At 39.2% G+C, this 25,708-nt stretch overlaps 1 protein-coding gene across 3 annotated transcripts in view; it reads right to left on the minus strand.

The window, feature by feature from the left end:
* Positions 1-2,418: 2,418 nt before the first annotated feature.
* pag1 (phosphoprotein membrane anchor with glycosphingolipid microdomains 1) overlaps positions 2,419-25,708 on the minus strand; it is a 96,069-nt gene continuing 72,779 nt past the window's right edge. For all 3 annotated transcript variants that reach the window (XM_047384197.1, XM_047384198.1, XM_047384199.1), the window contains 7 exons: positions 19,257-19,488; positions 18,704-18,761; positions 14,309-14,405; positions 13,250-13,419; positions 12,622-13,044; positions 6,336-6,395; positions 2,419-5,988 (listed from right to left, as the gene is read on the minus strand). In XM_047384197.1, the coding sequence (XP_047240153.1) occupies positions 5,647-5,988; positions 6,336-6,395; positions 12,622-13,044; positions 13,250-13,419; positions 14,309-14,405; positions 18,704-18,761; positions 19,257-19,444 (1,338 nt within the window). In that variant the 5' untranslated portion in view covers positions 19,445-19,488 and the 3' untranslated portion in view covers positions 2,419-5,646. The remainder of the gene's footprint in view (positions 5,989-6,335; positions 6,396-12,621; positions 13,045-13,249; positions 13,420-14,308; positions 14,406-18,703; positions 18,762-19,256; positions 19,489-25,708) is intronic.

Raw genomic sequence — 25,708 nt, forward strand, 5'->3', positions numbered from 1 at the left:
ACAGAACATTTTTTTGTGGTGTGACTGACAAAAACAATATATTTTTTTCTGTTCAGGGAAAATCACTAGCTGTAATTCATATACCATTCTCTGCATCACCTGCCATCTGCTGTGTATAGGCCATTCTCATTGACCAAACATACATTCACTCTGATTTCAATATAAAACTTAGTGATAGCCAGAGTAGAAATCAGGTTGTTTGCATATCTGACCATTTCTTTCTTGTTAGATCTTTCAATTAAGAAACAATATATGCCATTCTTTACTAAACATGTCACTAAAGTGTTTTAAAAGTAGAAACCGTGCTGGTTCTTGCATGAAAGGTGCCCTGGGCGGGCCCCAATATCTGCCGCCCCAAACCATTCAAAACCTAGGAAATCTTCTAAATTCTGGGGAAGGATAAAATGGATTGCAGTCACCCACAAAGAGTATAAAATAAACTCCCTATTCTCAGCAGCAAGCACCAACTGCACATGTTAATAAAACAATAGAAAACAAGATGCAACTGACAGATAAATTATACTTTTGTTAATATGACGCTTGTGCCAACCATGGGCAACTGCACATATGGCTCATATCACTAACCACCACTGATGGAGAATGCAAATATATATGCTGTTATTAGCATGCACTGCTAACAGCAGTTAGCCATGTCAATGAGCATATCAATTAGTAAATCCTACTGGTTGTCAAACTTAGAACTGCAAGAAATGAAGGGTATGAGGTCCTCCCTGGCTTCACAGGTAACTAGAAAACCTCCATCAGCATTTATTCCTGGTGACCTGTCATCCTTTTCAGGTTGTTTCCAAAGTGCTCAAAGAACTCATCATTTTGGCTCTGGGGGCTTATAAACTTTACATTTCAGTTCATTTGTTTATATTTATCTTAAATAAAACCAACATTTCTGAGAACCATCGGTGGTATTTGTAGTTGGAGAACAATGGTCTTATAGGATTTTATTCACTGTAAAAGTGAAGCATATTTCACCAGGTTGCAAGTAGCAAACATGTTTTCCCTCCCACATCCTAAATCCAGAAGGCCCACGCACAGTTTCTGAAAATATAATATGACCAACATCCATAAGTTGGTCAAGTTCAGGTCACGCTATCACAAACTGGCCCAAATCCAAACCAACCCTGACTAAATCTGGCGTTTATCACTAAATCAAAGATTTCTTACCAAAAATGCTATGTTTATTTGATAATTAGTCATAAGTGGCTCAATTACCCTGGCTATTCTAGGATAATTGAGAAAAAAGTAGCAAAAAAAAAAAAAGGTTTATCTTGCACAGACGCTAAACGTAAGATCAATTGGCTAAATCATGTCGCCAATTACCTACGAGCAGACCAGTGTGTGGCCTGGGAGGAAGTGATGACGAGAAACAACAGAGTTTTTTTCTCAAATGAAGAATAAAGCGTTTCCTAGCCTGAAGGAGGCATCACCCTAAATCAAAGGTGACCTGTCAGAGCGATCCAATGTTATTAAATCATAACATGTTGACAAAAACAATTGCTAAATGTTGTAGAACCAGCACAAATAAACAATGGCTATGTTTATTTATTCATCGGTTTACAAATGTTTAATAAGAAGGAGCTGCAGAGATTTACATCTGAGGTGGGAAAATCTGTTGACAGGACATCTGTTAGTCATGCACTGTACAAGTCAGGCTTTTATGGAAGAGCTGCAAGAAGAAAACCTGTTTAAAGTTTGACAAAATCCAAGTACAGGTACGCAGCAAATGTGGAAGAAATGACAAGGCAGTTTGTCTAAGTTCATGGGAAGATGGATGGAGTGGAATACATGGCAATCAGAAGACTGGAGAGAGTGGAGGTCAGGATGGCGACACTAGCTAGAGGAACTACACTTGAACAGGTTAGATAATATCTATGTGTTAAAATAGCCCAGTCATAGTCCAAATGTAAATCTAATTAATAATCTGTTGAAAGACTTAATAACTGATGTTCACTGAATCAGCTTGGGCTAATTAGGAAGTAGAATGGGCAAAAATGTCAGTTTCCAGTAAAAAGTATTGACTTGAGGGTCCTACAGGCAAATACACGTCACACTCGTCAGATTCTTGTGTAAAATGTTGACAACCACACATCCTTTTTCCACTTCACAATTAAACACTTCTTCGTGTTGCTCTATCACAAAAAATCGAAATAAAATACATCAAGTTTGTGGTGTGTAACATAATGAAATGTAAAACCTTTAAAGTATGTGAGGCCAGGCACTGCACTAGAAGATGTTACTAATTTTTCATGAAGAAATTCAACAATGGTTTGATAACTGATATCTACCTGCATATCAGTTCATCAGCTGTATTTCTCTAATTATGGTATCAAAAATGTCAAAAATCATATGTAGTATACATCTCTTTGTTACAGCTGCTCAGAGGACAAAAAAGAAAACCACAAATTTCATAATATTCATAGTTTAATAGAAGAATTCATGTGATAAAATATTTACACGCAAAGACTGGAAACTGGACATAGTGCCACAACAGATGTGGCTATAACCGCCAAAACGGGCTTTGCCCTTTGATCAAAGGCGGGTGTCACAACAGAGTTGTCTGCTGCCTATTTGGGGGGAACAAATGGTCTCATTAGGGGAGGAGTGGGCCTAAAGACAAGGCATCAGGAGGAGTGCACTTCAGCAGACCTCAACTACACCCGCCCTCCCTGCAGCGGGAAATCTGTGTGTTTATAAGATCAGGACAGGAGTTGAATGAGCACAACTGAGTTTAGGTCTACTAATGCATGCTGTTCTGATTAGATTTGGCACCAAAACATCTCCCTTTGGTATTTCCTTACATGTCCTTTATAGCATTCTAAGAACAACATAAAAATCCAATGGCCTGATTTGCAGCTACATTACTGCATGAGGGAGCAATGCTCTCAAATGTTTGTTATTTTCCACATGAGAGACTATAAGCAACACTCATTATTACCTTCTTGCAGAAATATGCATATTTTCTTACTGGTCTTTATATGTAAAATACCAGGGGTGGAATGGATGTAAAATACTAATTCACAGGCTGAGCACAGGGAAAAGTAATCATTTAGGAATCGATTACCGGTCAGAATGAGCTGGCTGGCGGTGCTTAACACCCTCCAGCACGTTTCATGAAACAGACTAACTGGAGATATTGTAACACTTTAATATTTGGAAATTGGTTGAAGGGGCTGGCAGTATTGTTTCTGCAAAGGGAGTAGATAATGTGGCAAAGAGGAATAAAAGTACAGCAAAATTATAACCAAGTATACATATTTAAGACTTTTCTCCCCTAATTTAAGTACCAAACTCTTCTTCCAATGCTTGTACCAAAATAATTGTACCACCTGACTCACATCCGATTGGTTACCACTTTGTTATGGCCAACAACAAAAAAAAGACACCAAAACAAGTTGGACATTCATTACTGCTATTAGATTAAAAAAAAATAAAACATTCTACATCTCTGGACATTAAACAAAATAGTATAAGATTACATTTCCTGTGAATAACAGTTGGTTAAAATAGTGCTTTACCTATATACATGCCTTAGTCAGCGTTTCGTCAGTACAAGCTGTTAAATAGATGGATCTAAAATGCATTATGTGCAGAATGTTTACAGATACAGACCCTCTGATTTCATTGGCACCTGTATTAAAGATGTGCAAAAAGAGTTAAAAATGAATTAATATTTTATTATAGAAGCATAATCACACAATAAAAGATTTAGACAAATCCTACCTTTAACTTGAGCACATGTATTCAGTTAGGGGAAAATATATTAAAGAATAATTATTTAGTTTACGCAAAAACTACTTAAAAATGTCACATTTATTGCCATTTCCAAATAATAAAATTGTGGAATATATTAATGTATATTTTACTTTGTGTTTTTTTCCCCCAACATTCTGGACATTTGCCTAGAAAACATTTTCCTAGTTTGGTTTTATTAGCTGTATGATTCACAGATCTAGAAACAACACAATGCTGTTGATTCAGAGGTCTGGTAAAGGGCTTTTCCACAGCTTTTCTGGCATGTGGGCCAACTTAGTTTAGCTCTTTTTTAGAAATCTATAACCTATCATAAAGCTGTAGTGGATTATCCTACGCTAAATGTGGATTCTGAAAAGCAATTTGTGATCTCTACCTTATGCTACATGTCAAAACATGACTACTTGTCCTATTATGCGGTGGTTCTATGCCATCTACACCACATAAATATTAAAGTATTGATCTAAGAGGGTTTAAAGGGCAATAATGAGGTGAAAATGCTCTTTTATTTTCTGGAAGTGTAATTATATCTGGGTTCTGTCACTGAAATAAGAAATTAAAAGGATAGATGACTTGGACTGAAGCCTAAGTCCTGATGTGCCAAATCAAAGTTATAGGTAGGTAGCCTATAAATTAAATAAAACATTTTATTCTTATCCAAGTTTGGACAAATAAATTAATTTCTATGCTTTTCAATAATGTGAAGGAACTCCGTTGTTTTTGCCAACACACACACACACACACATTCAGAATGAGATTATGCTCTTGAAATAGAAATTAATTTATTTTTAAGCCTTATGCAGATCTTTACAAGAGGTGCTAATCCATGTGGAAGGTGCTTGAACAACTGGACTGTGGTGATAATGTCTGCAGTACCATTAAACTAATTCAAGTGCTTTGAAGGAACTGAAGACAGTCCCTTGTACCAAAACAACTAAAAACTGTTAATAAATAACACAATAAGGTAAGTGTGTTGTGTCATTTAAACATATAAGTACTTCGAAGTTTGTGGAAACTGACCTCCTAGCATAATAAAATTAAAGGAACACGTACCTGGCATCAAACCCTCTGTTAACCTTCATTTAACATCTCAATGAAAATGCAAGAAACGTCTATAAAATCCTCTCACAGACACAGTCAGAAACATTTAACAATTACACAATAATAAACATTTTCAAATAAATACAATATGATTTGTACAACAAAATTGTTGCCATGGACCCAGACATTTCTAGAAAGGTCCAAATGTACTATGAAACCCTAAACTTCATTGAAAATCACCCTTATTTTCCTTCGCAGTGATTGTTTACGACTTTTCAAATGTCAAGCCCACAGAAGCAGGTAGCAGTCTCTGTCTGACAGCGTATACGACCAAATATCACCACTGTTTGGTCATCAATTGACTCTTTTTTTTTTTTCCTGCCAGGAACCCTCTCACAGGAACATTTAGTGAGATGGAGGTGCTGCAAACATGACAAAGGAAGGCCTTGAAAGACACCTTTTAAGCTTCAATAAAATATGAGTTATATAGAATCCTGAAAGACTAAATGCTGCAGAGAGATCCTACAAATAATCTAACCTTCACATAATACAGTTGGGAATGACGTTTATGCACGCTATATGGCACTAGATTGATATATTTATTTATCTCTGTTGACCAGGCTTTAGAATGTGTTTTTAAGAGTTCTTAAGGCCTACCAGTACCGATGTCGCTCACTCTGGTTGATAAATAAAGACGTTTAGATATGATAAACCGTACCTAAGCTGTAAAGAAGATATACACTAGTTATGATGGAAACTATGAGAAGCAGTCTGCATCAAAGGCATCCTACACAGCTGCTTCAAAGTGCTACTGGGAGATACAATAGTGAGGCAGTTAACTCAAAGGCGGGACATTTCCCGACCCAGACCCAGCTCTCCCACGCTTTCGTAGTCAGGCTCCGGCTTGGAGTTCCCGGCTCCGTGATCGTCATCCGAGCTACTAGTCTTTGGGATGCGGATTGATTCATAGCCGGGATCTGTGCTGTCCACTGGGGGCCCATCCCCTGGCTGGGGCTCATCAGGTTGAGGGTAGAAATCATGGACTGTGGCATAGAGGTCGCTGGAGGACGAGGCTGGAACCAGACCTTTGATCTCTGCGATGCTGCTGTAGTCGTGCTCTTTGTCTTCCTCGTTAACGGCCTGGTTGCAGTGGGTCTTGTTAACTGTAGAGTACAGTGGTGACTAAAAGGTGGACAAAAAAGAAACATTAAACACATTACACTTATTCTCCTTACACAATTCTCTTGTCTAATTCTAAGGTGGTCCTAGTGCCAAAAAAGCCTTTAAACTGCTTCCTTTAGGCGTTTTCACAAAGTGTAATAAATCTCAATTTCATGTGGAATTACTCAGTTCAGGTTTGATTTGTCCAAGGGTTTCAGATTTTGAATGATGATTAAATGTAGTCCAGACTAATCTGATAATTAGCGCATCAGCTATTGAAGAATTCCGATTCATATCTGTTTAAAAAGTGCTGCTGTCCAAGAACTGAAAAAAGGCAGGTTTTAGAAAAGGTAAGAGCACACACTTACTTCATTATCTGATAGTGGGTGGTCTTCAAAGTCCGGTGGAGGAGACTTAGGGTATTTTAACTGTGCAACGATACAGAAAAACAGAATTAGGTGAGGGAGTAAAGATATGAACACAGTCACACCAAACAGTCCTTTAGAAACCTTTTACGGGTTGTACTCACTTCATCTTTTCCTACCCAACTTTTCTGAAACAAAATACACGTTTTTCTCTGCATTTATGAAGCAAAAAAGTTTTATCACAGACTTTTTTTTAGATTGAAAAGTTTTCAGACATGACTCTTGGTACAAAAATATTATTTTTGTATCACACTTTGTGGGAAACATTTTACAAAACTTTTTCATGGCCAAAAAGGTTTTGTATCTGGCTTTTGTGGGAAAGAAACTTTTTTTTTTGGTACAGACTTTATTTTCTTCTTTAATTCATCCACACACCTAATACATAGGTATTAAATGGTTTGTTTACAGGTACAAAATGAAGTAGGTAGGGATGAAATGACAGGGAAAGGGAGAATTGGTGAAAGGGAGAACTGATCCGCAACCTTCCTAAAAAGGATTAAAAGTACCAAACTGTAACGCAAAAAGCCAACCGAGACATTCCAAATAACTTTGAAGGAACACAATTAGGAAGAGTTGCACTTCTTATTGAGCTGTATTAATAAAACATGCTATCAAGGTATCGACCACTTCTCAAAAATGCATACTGTGGTGAAAAATCTGTATCAATGCCTTGGAAAGCTCTGAAGCCGATCGATGGTGAAAGGCAAAACTATCCCTGCCAGCGCGAGGGGAAAACATGTTCTGCATCTGCTGTGATACATTTGAAGCTAATGTTGTATATAACCACCCATTCATTAAAGAAATTATCGAGCCAATGTCAACAGGGAGTGACAGGGGGAGAGACGTTTTTTTCTGCACGGCCTCTGTCCACTTTGTCTTATGATTAATGAGGCGGTCATTAATCAACAAAACCCATCAGACAAAGCACTTTAGGAGTCTAACAAGGATCTCAACATACCCGCTCCCTAAGTAGTTGACATCATATGGAATATAAAAGAAAAACAAAGGTTTTTGTGTGCCTCTATTTGACTTGATGCACAAGTAGAAATTTAAAACAAGTCCTTGGTGTGAGCTTCCAAGGTCAAAGTTGATGGATACTGAGTTGCAGCCCCTTGTTTTAGTTGAAGTTCCCCTCTTTGTGTGAACCACACTCTACCATACAGGATAAAAACCTGCACACAGAGTTCATCCATCAAACTGTCCAACCCAGCTGTATGTCTTAGTGTCTTCACATGTGTTTCTTCCTCAGAGCGTAAAAATCAATATGACTACTTTATGGATAACACGTATTTGGAGACATGATTACTTTTATAGATCCAACCTGAGCTCAACAACGCAGAATACTCCTTTGTCATTTCACTTAAATTAGCCAGGCAATTAGGCAGAATGCCTCTTGGGATGATATTTGTAGAAAAAACAAGGATGCAAGTGACTTTTGGCCCAGTCAGTGCAGCTTTGAAGTGTGTCCCAGAATGAAATGAAACCCTTTTAATCCTCAAAACTTTATGCCAATTATAGTAGAAATTAAATCTTAAAATAAAAGCAGTTTATACAATGAATTTTCTATATAAAGGCAACATAATCAGGTGCTACATTAAACAACTATAAAAGCATAGGGATAGCTTTGTCTTCCGTCAGTCGAAAACGAGACTTTAATACCTGACAGAGTAATATTTTGATGTCCAACAATAAGATGTGGCCTGCTTGCGTGTGTGTAAGCGAGAGCAGATTAGAAGTGTGTGTTGATGTTGTTTGCACCTAGGAGATTTAATAACATACATGGCATGCAGGAAAGATTGCGCGATAAGCTGATTACAGCCACTTCATAAGATGGATGGCTCAGGTGTCAGCATGTCAGTCACGAGCGATGTACATGTTGACAGACGCACACCTCACTTTGAGCGCCTTAGCTCAGATCTGCATAGTGTACATGGTCACTCAGGAACAAAGACCTAAGAAATCTAAGGTAATGCAAAAAGAGTGAGTTATAGCTTGCAACAAATACGTTTTCCATGTTAGAATGATTCCCTTTCGCGACAGCCGTGTTGAATGATGGATAGATCACCGTTTTCCTGAACTGCATCCCAAATGTATAACCCGGCAGCCCACCAGTAAGGTCAAATTCATTTCCTGCCTCTCACATTAAAAGCCCACAGGCGCCAAATGACTGCAAACATGTGCTGCTGCAGTGTATGACAGTTCAATAAATGCTCACCTTCTCAGCTTTACAGGGACTGAGGATGCCTGAGTGTGTTTTTCTCTGTTTGCACCAATTCTTACTGCAAATCAGTTAGTGCGTGTGCAGAAAACAATATATACAGTATAATATATCACAAAGTCACTGGATGCATCTTTTATTTCAACAACATATATCTATGGAAGTATTAAGAAAAATCTACCCTCTTCAGTATATTCATCTACTGGTAAAACAAAGAAATTCCAAGTTAGGAAGTCATTTTTAACAAAAAAACACTTGTAGAACAAAGAGAGGGATCTTCAGACAATATCTCTAGATTGTGCAGAGTCCTCTCCTATTCTCTCGTCTCCTACAGGATTTAGGATGATTTTGCATCTGGTGAACCACCTCTGTGTTATTTCACCCATTGTTTTGTCCATATCTGGCTAAAATACCTAATGCTAACACATTTTCAGTTTACTGGTAGAGTATACCAAATTTTTATTTAATATATCCTTTTATTTCAGGCCTTCTAACAAGCGGCCTTGTGTCTTTGGACTAGAAAGCATGCCCGCAGCATCACAGCTCCTCTACTGTACCTAACAGTAGGAATAAGCTGTTAGAGTCAATAAGGGTTGCACAAATGATTTAGTAAAAATAAATATTTCTAAACAACACTGAATAAATGAACACAACATTTTCAGCACTAGATTATGCTACTGCATTAAAACATTAATTTATCTGAAGGCTTTTTACACATCTCTACTGGGAGTGCTGATAATCAGGGTTGTCTCTATCAGTCAGTCTGTCTCTGTGTAACAGAGCAGCGACGTGGTAGGGGGGCTTTTCTTAGATATTTACATACAGATGTCTGTGTTTGCACAGATGATTTGTGTGTCAATGTGTCTGTACGTAAGAGGCCCCAGACAGATAAGAAGTTCCTATGGTCCAAATCATCCATCATGAAGTCTGGGTAACTGACAGTGATGTGGTCCAGCTGGTGACCACAAACACACACACCCACACACACAAATAGATGGTTTCGACAAGACAAAGGGCAGTCAGCTTCTGGTCGTACACGGGTGTAAACCACAGGGAGCGGCAAACATTCACTGATAACCTTAATTTAGCTCCGATGTGTCTATGCAGCAGAATATATGTAAAGGCGCATGCAGTGTTATGTGTGTGTGTGATATTGGAAGCATGGGGAAGATAAGACAGACGTGACTGTGTCCATTTGTTAGTGGCTGGATGAAAGAAAATATTTTTAGGTGTGTGTGTGTTTGTGCATGCCGTTGCCAGTATTTCCAAGTGTGCAAATACGCAGAAGCTTGCTAGATCAAGATTTATCACTGGTACCATTTATTTTATCCACACTCTGACCGCAATGCCCATTAAATTGAGAAAAAAACAACAACACAGAAACGTTGCAAACAAGCCACCAGCTAGACGGTTTTTTCCATTTCATTTCAGGCTAAATTCAAATGGAAATTAACTGTAAATGTTAATGTGTCAAGGAAACTGGTAAGCCTCATTAATACATGTGCAAATATTGGCAAATATGCAATAAAAAAAAAACTTACAGAAATAGGGAATGGTCATAAAAATAATTAATTTGTCTAAGATAATAATAATGATGAAAAACACTAATGCAGCAATAATGTGTTATTATTGCTATTATTATTATTCCTCTTCTTCCTTTCTGGAGGCACAAAAGAAAAACAAAACATTTTACTGCCTGACCTTTGCCAACATGGATCAAAACCAGAATCATTTAGTAGAGGCAATGAACATGAGTAATGATGAAACAACAATGAGCAAGATTTTTGAGAAAAACTATGTTGCTACTGACAATATAGGGTCCCCAAAGGCAGCAGGGGGCAACACAGGGGGAGAGATGACACATTTTAGATCTTCAGAGGAGGAATTACATTAGAAGACAGCCTGCCGTATCGTTGATTGCTGTGATGTTTCCCACCTCTCAGCAGGAGTCGAGAAAACACCTACAACCCAGGTCTAACAAATAATCTGCAAAACGTCACTGCATCAAACAGTCTGAGTGAAACTCAAACTATATATATAGTATTGAATCTATGTGGGTTTAAATAGGTACCTAAAACACGCAGCATAAAATATTTTTTAAACATGTTAAGGAGAAGCCTTTTGTGCTTCTGTCCACAACAGGAACACAGAAATAAGGACAGCTTATTGGGGAGGAGGGATTTATTTAACAACTCCAAGCCATATTTTTGGATGTTTAAAAAAAAAACACATTTTAAATTTGAGGAATAAGTTGAGAAGCTTGAGGGAACATTGGGAGTATAAGGCACATATTTGATAATTTCTCAGGAGGTTAACATTTACTGTATGCACTACACACCCATTAAATAAACTATTAAATAAACATGCAATTATATAAAAGCTATGCTGGGCTCTTATTGTTTTAAACATTAAATTACAGATTTTTTACCAGGAATCACTTTATCTTTTTATTAAATTTATCCCAAGTTCATAGAGATGGAAACTGACACTTTTGGTCTTGATATAATTTCCATTTGAACCCATCTTTTTGATGCATCCTTGGTAAAGTATTGTGGTTTCCTTACAGGTTAGTTTAACAGTTTAAAAGCAACACATATATGTGGCTTTTTTTATGCACACTGATTAAATTAAATAATCAATTTAAAGAGGAGAAAGAAATCCAAATAAAGATGAAAGCAAGCAGATTTAGCTTAAAGGGAGAGTTTTTAAATGAGAAAAATTTGAAAAGTCGCCTCATCAAATAGCGTTGCTGTGATGTGCTTGTTAATGTGATATGTACATTGCTCAACCTCTGACACTCCCTTCTCCTCAACGTCACATCTTCTGCTCTTACTGTTTCTCCTCTTCAGGGCCATTTCTGCCTTATCCTCCTACTATCTTCAATACATTTTGCTGTTTGCTACAGAGGACTTCATTTGTATGCAGCTGGGTTTTCCTTCTTCAACCCCCATCCCCTCCCTCTATCTTACCATCGCTCACCCTGAACCCATGACTCTCTCCCTAAAGCCTCTCAGTCCCTTTGTTGCATTTTTTAAGTCAATCCCACCATCAGGATCTCTATTTCATCCACCTTCTCCTGCTTCTCTAACTACTGCACCCATTTTCATTCTTCTGTTTGACACCATCCAAATTCTTCCCTCTTTGTGCCACTGAAGAGATAAGCTCGCTCATCTCTTCAGCGGCACACCATTGTGCATCTCTGTCAAAGGTATTCATATCCCTTAAATTTTGTCACACTACATCCACAAACTAAATTTTAAAGCATACTATAAGATAGAATGCTACGTAATTGTTAAAAAAAAACGATATATTGGCTGCAAAAAAAAAAAGAAACAAATAAATCTGAAAAAGGTGGCATGCATTTGTGTTCAGGCTCCTTACTGTGATACCCCCAAATAAAAACCAGTCCAAAATATTGCCTTCAGACGTCACCTAACTAGCAAATAGAGTCCACATGTGCAAAATGTAATCTCAAGTCTAAATCCAGCTGAAGACATCATGAAGTCTGAGGAGCAGAAAGTTCAGGGATAACGTTGTAGAGAAGGAAACCCTTTAAAGGCTGCACTAAAATAACAGCCTAAGCTTTAGTAGAATGGCTCAGATAAAAATATATTGATGTATTGGAACGGCCCAGTCAAAATCTGAACATTAGTGTCAGTCTTTTTAAATACTAAGCAGGTAGGGATATACTCCAGAAGAGAAAAGGTGATTACAAAGTTTGAATCAGGGGGCTGAATAGAAATGCAAGGAACACTTTTTAGATTTTAATTTTTTTTTAAAAATACAGAAAACCATGTATTCTTTTTATTGAACTTCACACTTATAAGTGTTAGTCCATCACATAAAATCCCCAAAATATACATGGTATTGTGGTATTTTGTAATAAGACAAAATATCAAAATATTTCAGGAGTACTGATATTTTTGCAAAGCACCGTCTTTAAAAGTAAAATACTTAAGCTTTTACCTTTAATATGTAAATTCATCTTCAGGTGTGCAACACATTCCTCACCTCACCATTGTGCAGCCCAGCCACCTCCAGACCATTCATCACCATTGACTGGTTGTCGTTTTCGTCCAGAACCTTCCTTGGTACTGGCGGTGGCCTGTCCTCTGGCTCCTCCGGAGGCTTGTGTGAGGGAATGGCAGCGTTATCGGGGCACCTTTTGGCCTCTATGTCAGCGCTGTGACGGCTCTTCTTTCGCAGGTCAACCGAGGCGTACTCCACCCCCTCGCACAGCGGCCCCCGTTCCGGGGTGCAGGGGCTTGGGTGGCCGTTAACAAGAGATTGAGGTGGGGGTTCACTGGGGCTTGGTTGGATGGTACCGTTGGTGAGGCGAGGCTGCACAGAGGTGTCTTTGATCTCCTTGACAGTCTCGTACAAAGAGTCCTCGACGCTGACGTCGCGGGATGCCACCGCAATCTCCTTCACCACCTGGATACCACAGAGACAGACAGAGACAGACTTGTCACTTTGCTGTGCAAGTGTACAAAGCAGCAGACGTTCTTCTGGTTTTCTCACTGTAACATCATTTATTTCACCAGACCTGACTAGAACATCCTCACAATAAAAGCTCTGATTCCATAATTTAAGCTCAGGCGTAGCAAAAACACGATGTAAGGTGACCTTAAACGCAGACCTCATAAGTGCTGTCTCCTGAGGCTGGGGGTCTGTCCTCCATAAGGGCGCTGCCAGGAGGGATGCTGGGAAGCTCTCGGTCCTGATGACACTTAGAGGACCGGAGCTCTGATTGGCTGGAGAGCAGCTCCTCGGACAACTGAGGGCTGGTGTCCTGCGTGTCTGAAAGGACTGTCGTATGAAGAGACAAGCAACATTTTTTTATTCTGGTACATCCAGAGTTTATTCCCCTTTTTTGTCTTATTACAGCTGTATACATCAACGTACACCGATTAGGCATAACATTATGATCCTAAACGTTTGTCGGCAACCCCGTTGCTGACAAAACCCTTTTTACAAATAAAAATCTTCACATCACCACAATGAGGACCATGACTTTGTGTTCTGGGGCCTGAGTCAACAATTTGTAGATCCCCCTATGCTGTATTTACATCTGCAAGTCTTTTGGGGTATATCTCTACCAGCTTTGTACAGTTCATCTCAAGAATGACTATTTCATTCATTATCCTTTGCAAATTAGTTTAAACTCTGACAGAATGGATGGAGAGCGTCTGTGAACAGTAACCATCATGTATATGCTTTGCTCTAAACCACTCCACTATAGCTCCTGTCGAAGATTTAGAGTCATGGCCCCATGTAGAAGTGAACATGTTCTCAAATCTGAATTTTTTGACAGGATTTAGCAGGTTTCTCTCCCAGTATTGCCCTGTATGTAGCTCAATTCGACCCCCCACCCCTAAACAACTCTGAGCAGCTTCCCTGTCCCTGCTGAAGAGAAGCCTCCCCACATCATGATGCTGCCACCACCATGCTTCACACAGAGGTGATGTGTTCAAGGTATTACAAAAGAGGATCATATTGGCTTTCCTTCAACAAAGTTCAAGGCGTATTAATGCTTTTACACGGTTCGATAGATGGGCCAATAACTAAACAACAGGTTCCAGAAGCCTAAAATCAAACAGTTGTGACATAAACAGCAAGAATTTCTGAAACATTTTTCACTTCGCAGCACTCAACAAACAGAGGTCCTGTCATGCTGAGGCAAAATGTCTCTGCTTACTTGTACCGCTGGTTAGAGGACCGTTGTGAGAGCTGCTGACAGCCGCGTCAATCACCGGACTGTCTGCTGATTGGCTGATCATCTCTTTCTCCGACACCTGCGCAACAAAAGACGAGATGTTTGTCACTGCAGAGAGAGCTGACCTCACTGCTTAGCAGAAATCAATCTGAGCTTGTCCACACTTGGACAAAATGGGTGACTTTCACACATCTGTGCCATGCAGAATCAACAGAAGGTTCTTCAGCTTTCTGAATATTTCTCCTATATTTGCACCACTCATTCATTTTTTCATGCTTCCCTGCCTCTTTATCTCCATGCTTCTCTAAGCTATTCTGGTCACACTACTTTAAGTTCATTATCTAAACATTATTCATGCCCAATTAAACATCAGTTTTTCTTGATTACCAGGAAAAGGCTTCTATAGATAGTCAACAATTTTTGTTTGCATAAACTATGAAGGAAAAAGCTAACTAAATCAGATGTGCTGCATATTTGTGACTCGGATTATGATAAACTAAGGAGATCTGACATTTTTTAAAATAAACGTTAAAAACAAATCCTCAGGTGGACACATTTTACATCATGGTTGTTATCTAAGATCAACTGAGTAACAGAAGATGGCAGATGTTGATCCAGGGAGGGTAAACTGCACAAACATCTGTTAGCCTGTTTTGCCAAACTTCCTTTCACAAACACCTCAGCGACACTGAGCAACATCTCCGAAGCTAGCAGGTTGTTAGTCTTGTACAAAGATGCTCCAGCTACTGAGATCCTGTCCTTGCACCTAAATATGATAACCTAATGGAAACATCATGCAATCGTCTAAAGATCAACATCTCTGCTTAATCTGCAGCAAAGGTTTGCCTCCACCATTCACAACTCCAAATAACGGTCGCAGGAGACTACACCAATGAACACAAGGACGTGCTGGGTACTTTTTTAACACAGAGATGAGATTTGTTAACATGCAGTTTGCACAAACTCTCTTGTTTCTGTTGGCAAAATTAGCACTTGGTTATAGAGTTCAAAAATGTGAAAACATCCCCAAAAGGTGTCAGCCTGGAAGGTTCTTTGTTTAGGTTTGTTGTTTTCATTCTGTATGTGTGAGAGGACAGCAAATAAGAAGCTCTACAATTCCACCTAGTGGTCATAAACTCTCATTGCTGCTGGTTTCAATGATGTAATGTTTTAACTATTTTATAACCTCAATGTTTTTCATGTGATCTTGTCATTGTTAGCCTGTTTAGACAAAGGACACAATAACATTTCAGGAATCATGCTTTTTGTTAATATTGCTAATAAATATAATCAACTGTAATATGGAAAATATGTTGTCATTAAGGATTATGTGTGGTTGGCCCACAGAGTTAAGGTTCGACTAATTTCTTGTGTTCAACAGTACTGATTCTAGGCTGAATTAAAGACAAATTGTGCTTAATATGGTATCAGGGAGTCTTAAAAACATAGCAGTCAATGATAAGGATGCATAAGAGAGACTCAATGCAGACAGACTGCAGGTGAGAGGTAAAACGCATCCACTCATGCTCACAGACAAAGACCCTTATTAAACCTGCCAGGCTTTGACTTGGACGGTCATACAAATGGGCACCTCTTGCAACAACCTGGCAACATGCAGGTTGCCGGTAAATTATATTTGTGCACAAGGAGTGAAGATATCAATCAAATCCATAAATCGCTCTCCTGGATGTTTTTACAGAGGAATGCATGGACAAAGATGATAACAAAGCCACTGAATGAGAGACACAATAAGAGACTAAGAGGATGACTTCCAGTCGGTGAAAGCTGGAGATTTGTTGGATTTAACTGTGTTCTTTTTATGAAGGTATGAATATTTATGTAGTTAGTAACTGGTATCTAATACCTGATGAAGTATAGTAGAGGATACGGTGTCATATTTAATAAAAACCTCTATAAATACTAAGTATTATTCTTTTCAGACTGGCTGAACTGAATAAAAGCGATCTTATTAAATTAAACAGCATCAACAGTAAAGTAATTGAAAATGGGGAATTTCACCCATGTGCTCTCGTCATAGCGTACAGATAGATGATCATGCAGAACTTTTGGCTTCTCCCCACTGTTTCTCATTCTTATTGAAAGTACTTAGTTTGTCTGTGTTTAGCAGGGTCTCTTTCTTGGAAAAAGCAACTCATGAAATTATTGCTACCTATAGCTATTTGGTCTCTCTTTGTTTTTGTCCTATCCCATAGAAAGGATGCCTTGCCCATTGTTGATAAATCTAGCTGGGTCTACAGGTCCTTCTCAAAAAATTAGCATATTGTGATAAAGTTAATTATTTTCCATAATGTCATGATGAAAATTTAACATTCATATATTTTAGATTCATTGCACACTAACTGAAATATTTCAGGTCTTTTATTGTCTTAATACGGATGATTTTGGCATACAGCTCATGAAAACCCAAAATTTCTATCTCACAAAATTAGCATATTTCATCCGACCAATAAAAGAAAAGTGTTTTTAATACAAAAAACGTCAACCTTCAAATAATCATGTACAGTTATGCACTCAATTCTTGGTTGGGAATCCTTTGGCAGAAATGACTGCTTCAATGCGGCGTGGCATGGAGGCAATCAGCCTTTGGCACTGCTGAGGTCTTATGGAGGCCCAGGATGCTTCGATAGCGGCCTTTAGCTCATCCAGAGTGTTGGGTCTTGAGTCTCTCAACGTTCTCTTCACAATATCCCACAGATTCTCTATGGGGTTCAGGTCAGGAGAGTTGGCAGGCCAATTGAGCACAGTGATACCATGGTCAGTAAACCATTTACCAGTGGTTTTGGCACTGTGAGCAGGTGCCAGGTCGTGCTGAAAAATGAAATCTTCATCTCCATAAAGCTTTTCAGCAGATGGAAGCATGAAGTGCTCCAAAATCTCCTGATAGCTAGCTGCATTGACCCTGCCCTTGATAAAACACAGTGGACCAACACCAGCAGCTGACACGGCACCCCAGACCATCACTGACTGTGGGTACTTGACACTGGACTTCTGGCATTTTGGCATTTCCTTCTCCCCAGTCTTCCTCCAGACTCTGGCACCTTGATTTCCTGAATGACATGCAGAATTTGCTTTCATCCGAAAAAAGTACTTTGGACCACTGAGCAACAGTCCAGTGCTGCTTCTCTGTAGCCCAGGTCAGGCGCTTCTGCCGCTGTTTCTGGTTCAAAAGTGTCTTGACCTGGGGAATGCGGCACCTGTAGTCCATTTCCTGCACACGCCTGTGCACGGTGGCTCTGGATGTTTCTACTCCAGACTCAGTCCACTGCTTCCGCAGGTCCCCCAAGGTCTGGAATCGGCTCTTCTCCACAATCTTCCTCAGGGTCTGGTCACCTCTTCTCGTTGTGCAGCGTTTTCTGCCACACTTTTTCCTTCCCACAGACTTCCCACTGAGGTGCCTTGATACAGCACTCTGGGAACAGCCTATTCGTTCAGAAATTTCTTTCTGTGTCTTACCCTCTTGCTTGAGGGTGTCAATAGTGGCCTTCTGGACAGCAGTCAGGTCGGCAGTCTTACCCATGATTGGGGTTTTGAGTGATGAACCAGGCTGGGAGTTTTAAAGGCCTCAGGAATCTTTTGCAGGTGTTTAGAGTTAACTCGTTGATTCAGATGATTAGGTTCATAGCTCGTTTAGAGACCCTTTTAATGATATGCTAATTTTGTGAGATAGGAATTTTGGGTTTTCATGAGCTGTATGCCAAAATCATCTGTATTAAGACAATAAAAGACCTGAAATATTTCAGTTAGTGTGCAATGAATCTAAAATATATGAATGTTAAATTTTCATCATGACATTATGGAAAATAATGAACTTTATCACAATATGCTAATATTTTGAGAAGGACCTGTATTTCCGGGTTTGTTACTGAGAAAATCCTTTTTAATTTTTTTGTTCCTATAAAAAGTACCCCTAGCTTAGTTTGTCAGTGTTTATATAGGTCTATTTCTAGGAAGAAGTGTCTCATCACTCAATGAAGGAACTGACGAAGCAAAAAGTTTTCTTCCCATAGAAAGTACACCTGGTTGCTGCAGCTGGCTCAGAGAGACTTATTCAAGCTAAATGTTTCTGAAGCATTAATATCTATTGGTCAATGGTAGAAAATATTAAAGGTCAAACCTGAGCAGAAACAAACTATGAATAAAAATGAGCCAAAGTACCGAAGATTTGAACCAATATGTTAAGGTTGCGGGAAATAGGGATGGTGGCCATATAAAACAATGTTACAAGCACTATGATTAAAAATTTAAACCACAATTGATAATTTAATATTGTGTTATTGCAGCTCTCCTTAGAATTGTGGATTATGCATAACATTGACATTTTTCTAAAATGCGGTAAAAACCTGCGATCCGACTTACTCCATTTACAAGGTTTTCTTGGTCTCCTGCGGGATGTCCATTTGTTGCTTTCTTCTGCCTAAAAGAGAGAAGAATAAGGAGATGAGAGAAAGAAAGTGATAAAAGAAAGTTAACTGTACAGAACAAGAATTGCTTGTTTTCATTCTTTCGACTATCACATCTGATCAAACAACATTTAGCTTAAAAGGTGTCACCCTCTAATGTGCACACTGCTAACCAGGAATGCAACGATTGTCCATGAGGTAAAAAAAAATATCCACCCTTTGTTCATTTTGTAAGGTCCACTGGTGCAATCTGATGCAATCCAGTGTAACGGACCTGCCAGTATATTTTTAAACAAAGCCTGTGGGCTTCTGTCTGACATGGAGGGGCCTTGAGAACAGACACAACAATGAATTTAAAATAATAGGAAGATAGAGAGTAAACTAGACATGTATAGAAAAGTCAAATATGATGCACATGAGATCACGTGACATTTCTGGCCCTCAAGGTGCATTCCTGAATTGTAAAAGTACATCATAGGGCTCATGTTGGCATGTGCGATGCAGCTTACCCCTGGCAGCTGGCACACAGCCCCAGCAGCACAGAGAGCAGGAACAAGCCAGTTACAATGCTGAGGGTGATGACCAACACCAGCTGCTCACTCTGCGGCCAGGGCGCGGCGTTGGCGGCAGCTGCCGTCCCCGACCCAAAAACTCTCGCCTGCGACAGCCACCGCACTCCACTCAGCACTGGAGCCATGATACATCACACTGTGTGGGCCAAGGACATTGAACAGGTACCAGCTGGGAAAACACAAGCAAATACAAACACAGTTGTGTATAAGCTGGAGCCAGATAAAAAAAAAAATCATCCCTTTTGGATTGTGTTCCTATTGAAATCCTCACCAGCATTCCAAAGGATATTTAAGAAGGTTAATAGCCCAATAGGTACAATAGTTTTACACCATTATTTATTAACAAAGAATACAAAATACTAACAAATTTTCTATGAAAAGATACAGAAATGCCAATCATTCATACCCCTGGCAGATGTAGGAAAAAAAATACTTTCATTCAACAAAGACCTATAGTTTCAGTTTGCAAATGAGACAGGCATCTCCAATTAGATAAAACTATGATAAGAACGGTCAATTTTGAAAAATAAAAAAACCCCATCTGTTTTTAATTATATTTCAATTTAAAATGCAAAAATATTCACTGGTTTTCTTATTCGACCTGGTTTTTGCATGTCTCCACTGGTATTCTGATGATTAATTACTGGTGAGGAGGTCCAAGTATTTGAGGTTGAAAGCCTTCCTTGCCATCACCCTAATCTGCAGCTCCCTCTATATATTCTCCATATCATTAAATTCAGAACTCTGGCTGGGCTAATCTAACACTTATTACTTCTAGAAAGAAGAACCATGATGGTAAAATAAAAAAAATGCTTTGAATCTAAATCTTTAAGGGGTATTAATTATTTTTGGCTTAATTGTATTTCATTTTTTGAGAAAATAAAATACAAATGCTTTCCTTTTTTCCAATAAATCTAAGATGCATATTACTTTATCTGCATTTTTATTGTGGCTTATTGGCTAAGTTTTGTTTTTTAATTGACTGACAACCACCTCTCCGAACTCAAACTATAGTGGTGATGGAAACAACTTCTGATCCAAAGTCAAACATGTAATCTGAAGACATACGTTGTATTTGATTTGTCTTGGAAGTCGGAGAATTGTGTTTGCAAGTTTGAAAACAGAGGGCTTTGCCGTTTGTTTCGGTGTTAACTGTTATTGGAAAATCAAGCTAACAACAATGTGTTTCAGTAAATTTTATGTCAATTTTATTTCATGTTCAGAAACAGTTTTTTTTAGAGTACTGTGTGTGCCACTGAATGGGTTAAACCTGCAACTTTCAGTACATGCTTTATGTGCAACAGCCATGTTGGGTGCTAAACTCAGAGCGGCTCAGGGAGCTCTGACTCTCCCAGTTGGAGTTCTAAATTCAAGAGGCTTTTTTTTGTTGATTTTGGGAACCTGGAAAACCCGACTTGAAAGTACAAAGAGAAAGTGCCTTTAGCCATTCTTTAGTTCAGCAATAAGACAGAACTGTACTTTGAGTTGAAGTGGTAATGCTACAAATATCCCAAGCTCAGTGTTAGAGAACTGCATCTGTCTCCATACCAACCATTAGACGCAATTATAATGTTGACCAAACGAAACATATGGACTTTTCTAAATGCTACTGGGACTTTAACTGTAGCTGTGCGCCTCGGTTGGATGAGATAAAGATTGAGGTTTTTAGCATCATGTGACCTGGGCGTGTTGTAAAGAATAAATATCTGTGAAGGCACCTCATGCCCCCTATTAAGCATGGTGGAGGATTTATGATGCTCCGGGCCTGTTTCTCTTGCAGAGACCCGGGAAGTCTTATTATAGTGCATGACAATGAATTATGTGGAATACTAGGACATTTTAAATAAAAATCTGGTGATCTCTGCTAGAAAATTGAAAATGCATCATCATTTTGTCTTTCAGCAGACTAACAATCCAAAAATTGTCACCAAATTTGGAAAGAAATGGTTCCCCAGAAATGAAATCAACTTTCTTTCAAGACCATCTTAGTCCCCATATCTAAATCATGAGAGGCTGTGTAGAGATGATATATGCTCCAACCCTGTGAAATGTAAATAAATGCTGTCCATTAGGCAAATGATTGTTCCTATAATTGTAGACTTTGGCTTTGTGTGAAAACTAGATATTTAAATGTTTTTGATCCCCCTCCCACCACCACTACATCAATTTACTCAAATTAAAGGTTGCCTTTTGTACAATACTCAGTGCTAAATTATGCTACTGCAATAAACAAAAATTTATCTGAGGTGCCAATAAGTGTCTAGAACCTTCTGGACACTTATTGCAGTTTCTAGCAGTTCTGCTGAATCACACAAACAGCTGTTGAAGTTTTACCAAAACATCTAACTTTTAAAAGTATCATTAAACCAAAACCGGGCCTTCTTAAAACGTGACTCTACCATCCTTGTATCTTTTGCCAGTTCTTCATGGTACAGACTAATCCATTAAAAACCAAGCTAAACCAACCTTAGAGCTGTTTTGTTTTCTCTGTTTCTGAGAATAGCTGTCCAAAGCTCAGAATTGTCAAAAAATACCTCCAGATGTTATATTTAAAAAAAATGTTATTCTAAGTAATTTTTCAAAAAAGTAAAACGTGTGTACCAAGGAAATAAAACAAAATACTTGAATGAACTGCATTTTTTCAGGAGTATTTTTAGCTATAGGCTGTAAAAAACGCTGAATATTTATAAAATCAAAGCTGCATGTGCGCCGTACTATATTACCCATGATTCTTACTAAAAAGAAATGAGCATAATTATGTGGCTTAGTTATTTGTTTGACAAAGTCATAGTTAATAATAATAAAATAAAAAAACAGAGCTTAATGAGACAGAAGCACAACATAACACTAAGGTTTTGTCTGCACAGATACATTTTTATCAAGACCAAGAACGTTATGGGTCGTTCTTGTGATGTAACTTTGTTGAGGCTGAACTCCTCAATTTAACATTAATGTGCACCACTACAACTGTATGCTATGCATGGACATGGCCAGCAGGTGGCAGGGCAGAGCAGAGTGTGGTGGCAGTGCAGTCTGCTGCAGTGGCCCCCTCACAACAGAGCCTCCACAGCCAGCATGCGGGCTCTGCGCACAGCATCAGAAACCTCCTCACGTCTCCGTCTAACAGCTAAAGTTAGGCTTCACTGAACTGATGGAACCCCCTGATTTGATCACAGATGATTCATGGGTGCTGTGGAACGGGGGCATGACGGGGGAGGTGGTGGAAGGGAGGGAGATTGTGCAAGAAATGTCAAACAAATAAATGTGGAGAGGGGTGTTATGTAGCCCAGAGAGTGTGCTTTGTGTGTTTCCAAGGGTGCATAGATATGAAGGAGGCCAATGAGCAAAGTCACGCAAAGTCACACAAAGTCAGGAGTGATTGTTTCTGCTTATTTGCCTGCTTTTGCATGTCTTTCATTTAATCAGCTGAGAAAACATCAAAATTATAGGTGTTGCAAGGAAAACTGTAGAGATCAAGCTCGCCTTTCCTGCTTTATTTTGCATGAGCCAAACCCGTCAGGCCATGTGTACAGAATGCACACATGTTGTTCCAGGACTGAACAACTTCTTTGTCTCTCCCTGTCCGTCCTATGCTAATAGGTCCTGGGAGCGTAGGAGTTGGGGAATCGTGTTCTAGCAGGCAAGGAAGTTTTGTGTGTGGCTTATACTGAGCTAAAGCAGTCAAATTAAACTTTTTCCTCAAAGGATGTTGATGTCTGTTTTGGTTACATCAGTTGAGTATTTCTGGATATAAAACACGCCAGGCCTGATGTCGCATTCACTGTGAGTTCCTGTTGAGGTGGGGAAAACAGTCTTACCTCGACACCGTGGATGATTAGTCAGGGGTGGCCTCGCCTCGAAGAGAGTAGATAAAAATTAGAAGAAGGTTGGGGAAGGTAATTACCTCAGGAAGTGGGGATTGGGTTTTTCTGGAAGTGAGTATCAGTGACTGTAGACAGGAAGCCATGTAAGTCGGGTGGTAATGAGGAAATTTATGAGAAAATTCGCAACAGGCTGTCTGAAAGCTCTGACACACACATACAGGAACATATTAGAATTAAAATATCATTGAAAAATAGAACAGGATTCGTTTAGACAGTTTTGATCCAGTTGAACTCTCTGAGTTATCAAAACTATTATATTTATCTAAGCCTTCAAGTTGCATGTTAGACCCAATCCCAACCAAATCATTTAAGGAAGTGTTCCCTTTGATTACCATCCATATTTTAGATATGGTTATCCTGTCCTTAAATGGATATGGAACACAGGCTTTTAAGGTAGGTGTAAATAAACCTTTAATTAAGAAACCTTTGCTTGATCAAGATGACTGAAGAAATTACAGACCTGTCTCCAATCTTCCGTTCTTATCTAAACTTTTTCAGTCAGGTGAGCTATCTCTGTAGTTATTCTGCTATGGATTTAGGCTTCTGGAAGACACAACTACTTTCCCTCACTCTGCAACATTCTCATTCTTCTCTCCAATTGTATGTTATTTCAGCTTTTAACTTTATGTTCTCTCTCTGTTTTTATCTCTTCCTAGAATCTACATCTGGCCTGGCTCTGTTTTTAGCTGTGGCACCTTCCAGGATGGGGGCATCGGCTGAGCAGCTTTCAGTGTTTAGGGGAGTGGTGGCCTAGTGGTTAGAGCAGGAGGTTTGTGTTCCGGAGGGGACACAAGGGGCTGGGTTCGTATCCCACAGATTGCCACTCTGGGTCCCTGAGCAAGACCCTTAGCCCCAGAATGCTCCCCGGGCGCCGCACAACGGCAGCCCACTGCTCCCTATAAGGGATGGGTTAAATCCCCTCGGGGATCAATAAAGTATCAATTAATTAATTAACCCTGTTTCTCTCCTAGATATATCTCTTTGCTGAGCTTCTGCTGTGACCAACTGCATGGGCTCTCTTTCATACTCTAGACTTGAAACTCAGAGTTTATTTGCTTAGCTGTTTTTCTCTCCTAGGTGAAGCTACTGAAGAAGCTATTACTGACTTTAATGTTTTACTTTTCTTTCTCATAGAAAGTACTCCTGGATCAGTGCTTCTGTGTTATTTTGTGTCTCTGCTCTCTTCTCTGAAACCCCCAGTAGTTCGTAGCAGATGGACACTCACACTGAGCCTGGTTCTGCTGGAGGTTTCTTCCTGTTAAAGGGGAGTTTTCCTCTCCACTGTTGCTACATGCATGCTCAGTATGAGGGATTGCTGCAAAGTCAATGCCAGCCACTGTCCAGTCGCTACATGCTCATCCAGGAGGAGTGAGTTCTGCAAGTCACTCACTCGATGCAATTGGTTGGGTTTCCTTAGATAGAAAACTATTTAACCAATTTTAAACTGAATTTGACTGAACTGTTTGACAACAAGGACCAACTTTAAATGTTTGTACTTGACATGAAATCTGTATGATTCAAGTGAATTGACTTTGTAAAGAGCCTTGGGACAACGTGTTGTGAATAGGCGCTACGTAAACAAAACTGAATTGAACTAATGAAAATTCAAAACTGACATTTTTCAAAAATGTATAATATTGTATAAGATCAATAAAAAATACTTTTATTACAGAAATGCTATGGTCATGTTATGACCTACAAAATCATGGAGAAGAATGCTGACTCGACAGTTGTCAAGTGGATGGTCATAGACAGCCTCTAAAAGCAAAGCTTGATTTTTGGCTAATCACAGTGCTGTATCCAAGCATATTTGTGGAAGGTTATGTGGAAGAAAAAAATTGCTTTAGCAAAAGGTAAGCAAAGCTGATGGCGAAACTTTCAGATTACTGTTCTGCAATAAAATCACAACCACAAACCCTCCTTTTACTCCGGTCATTTACGTTGATCCTGTGAGACAATGGGCCATGCGTGTTATCAAAACCTGCAGCTGGGATCATGGACCCAAAGGGGTATAGCTTATAACTCACAGCATTCACCTGGCTTCCCACCTACATGGGTAAAGCTATGTGTCACAGCCTCATGCAGTCCTTAGGGAAGCTTAGTGTGCACCATCCTCCGCACTGATACAGTAATTCATGCAAAAGGAGCCTCAACCAAGTACTTAGTGCATATACTGTACAGTAATAGTAGATGGGCTGAATTTATACAGCAATTTCTCATCACTCCAAGCGTTTACACCAGAGCTACATCCATCCAATCGTACTCACAAACGCAAATATTCATCCACCGATACACAGATCGGGATGTGGCAAGAGGAAGCTGCAATTAAAACCACAACTTTTTATTTGCGAGACCCACTGAACCACAGTCGTCCTTCAACTCTTTAGACCTCCTTTGGCAGTAGGCAGACATTTTTATTTTACAAATTATTTTTTGCTGATATTCAAATAATATACATATTCACTAAAATGCAGTGATGTAAGCAGAGCACAAGATGCTTCTGTG

Source organism: Girardinichthys multiradiatus, chromosome 13 (assembly GCF_021462225.1).
Source record: "Girardinichthys multiradiatus isolate DD_20200921_A chromosome 13, DD_fGirMul_XY1, whole genome shotgun sequence".
In the NCBI taxonomy this organism is placed as follows: domain Eukaryota; kingdom Metazoa; phylum Chordata; class Actinopteri; order Cyprinodontiformes; family Goodeidae; genus Girardinichthys; species Girardinichthys multiradiatus.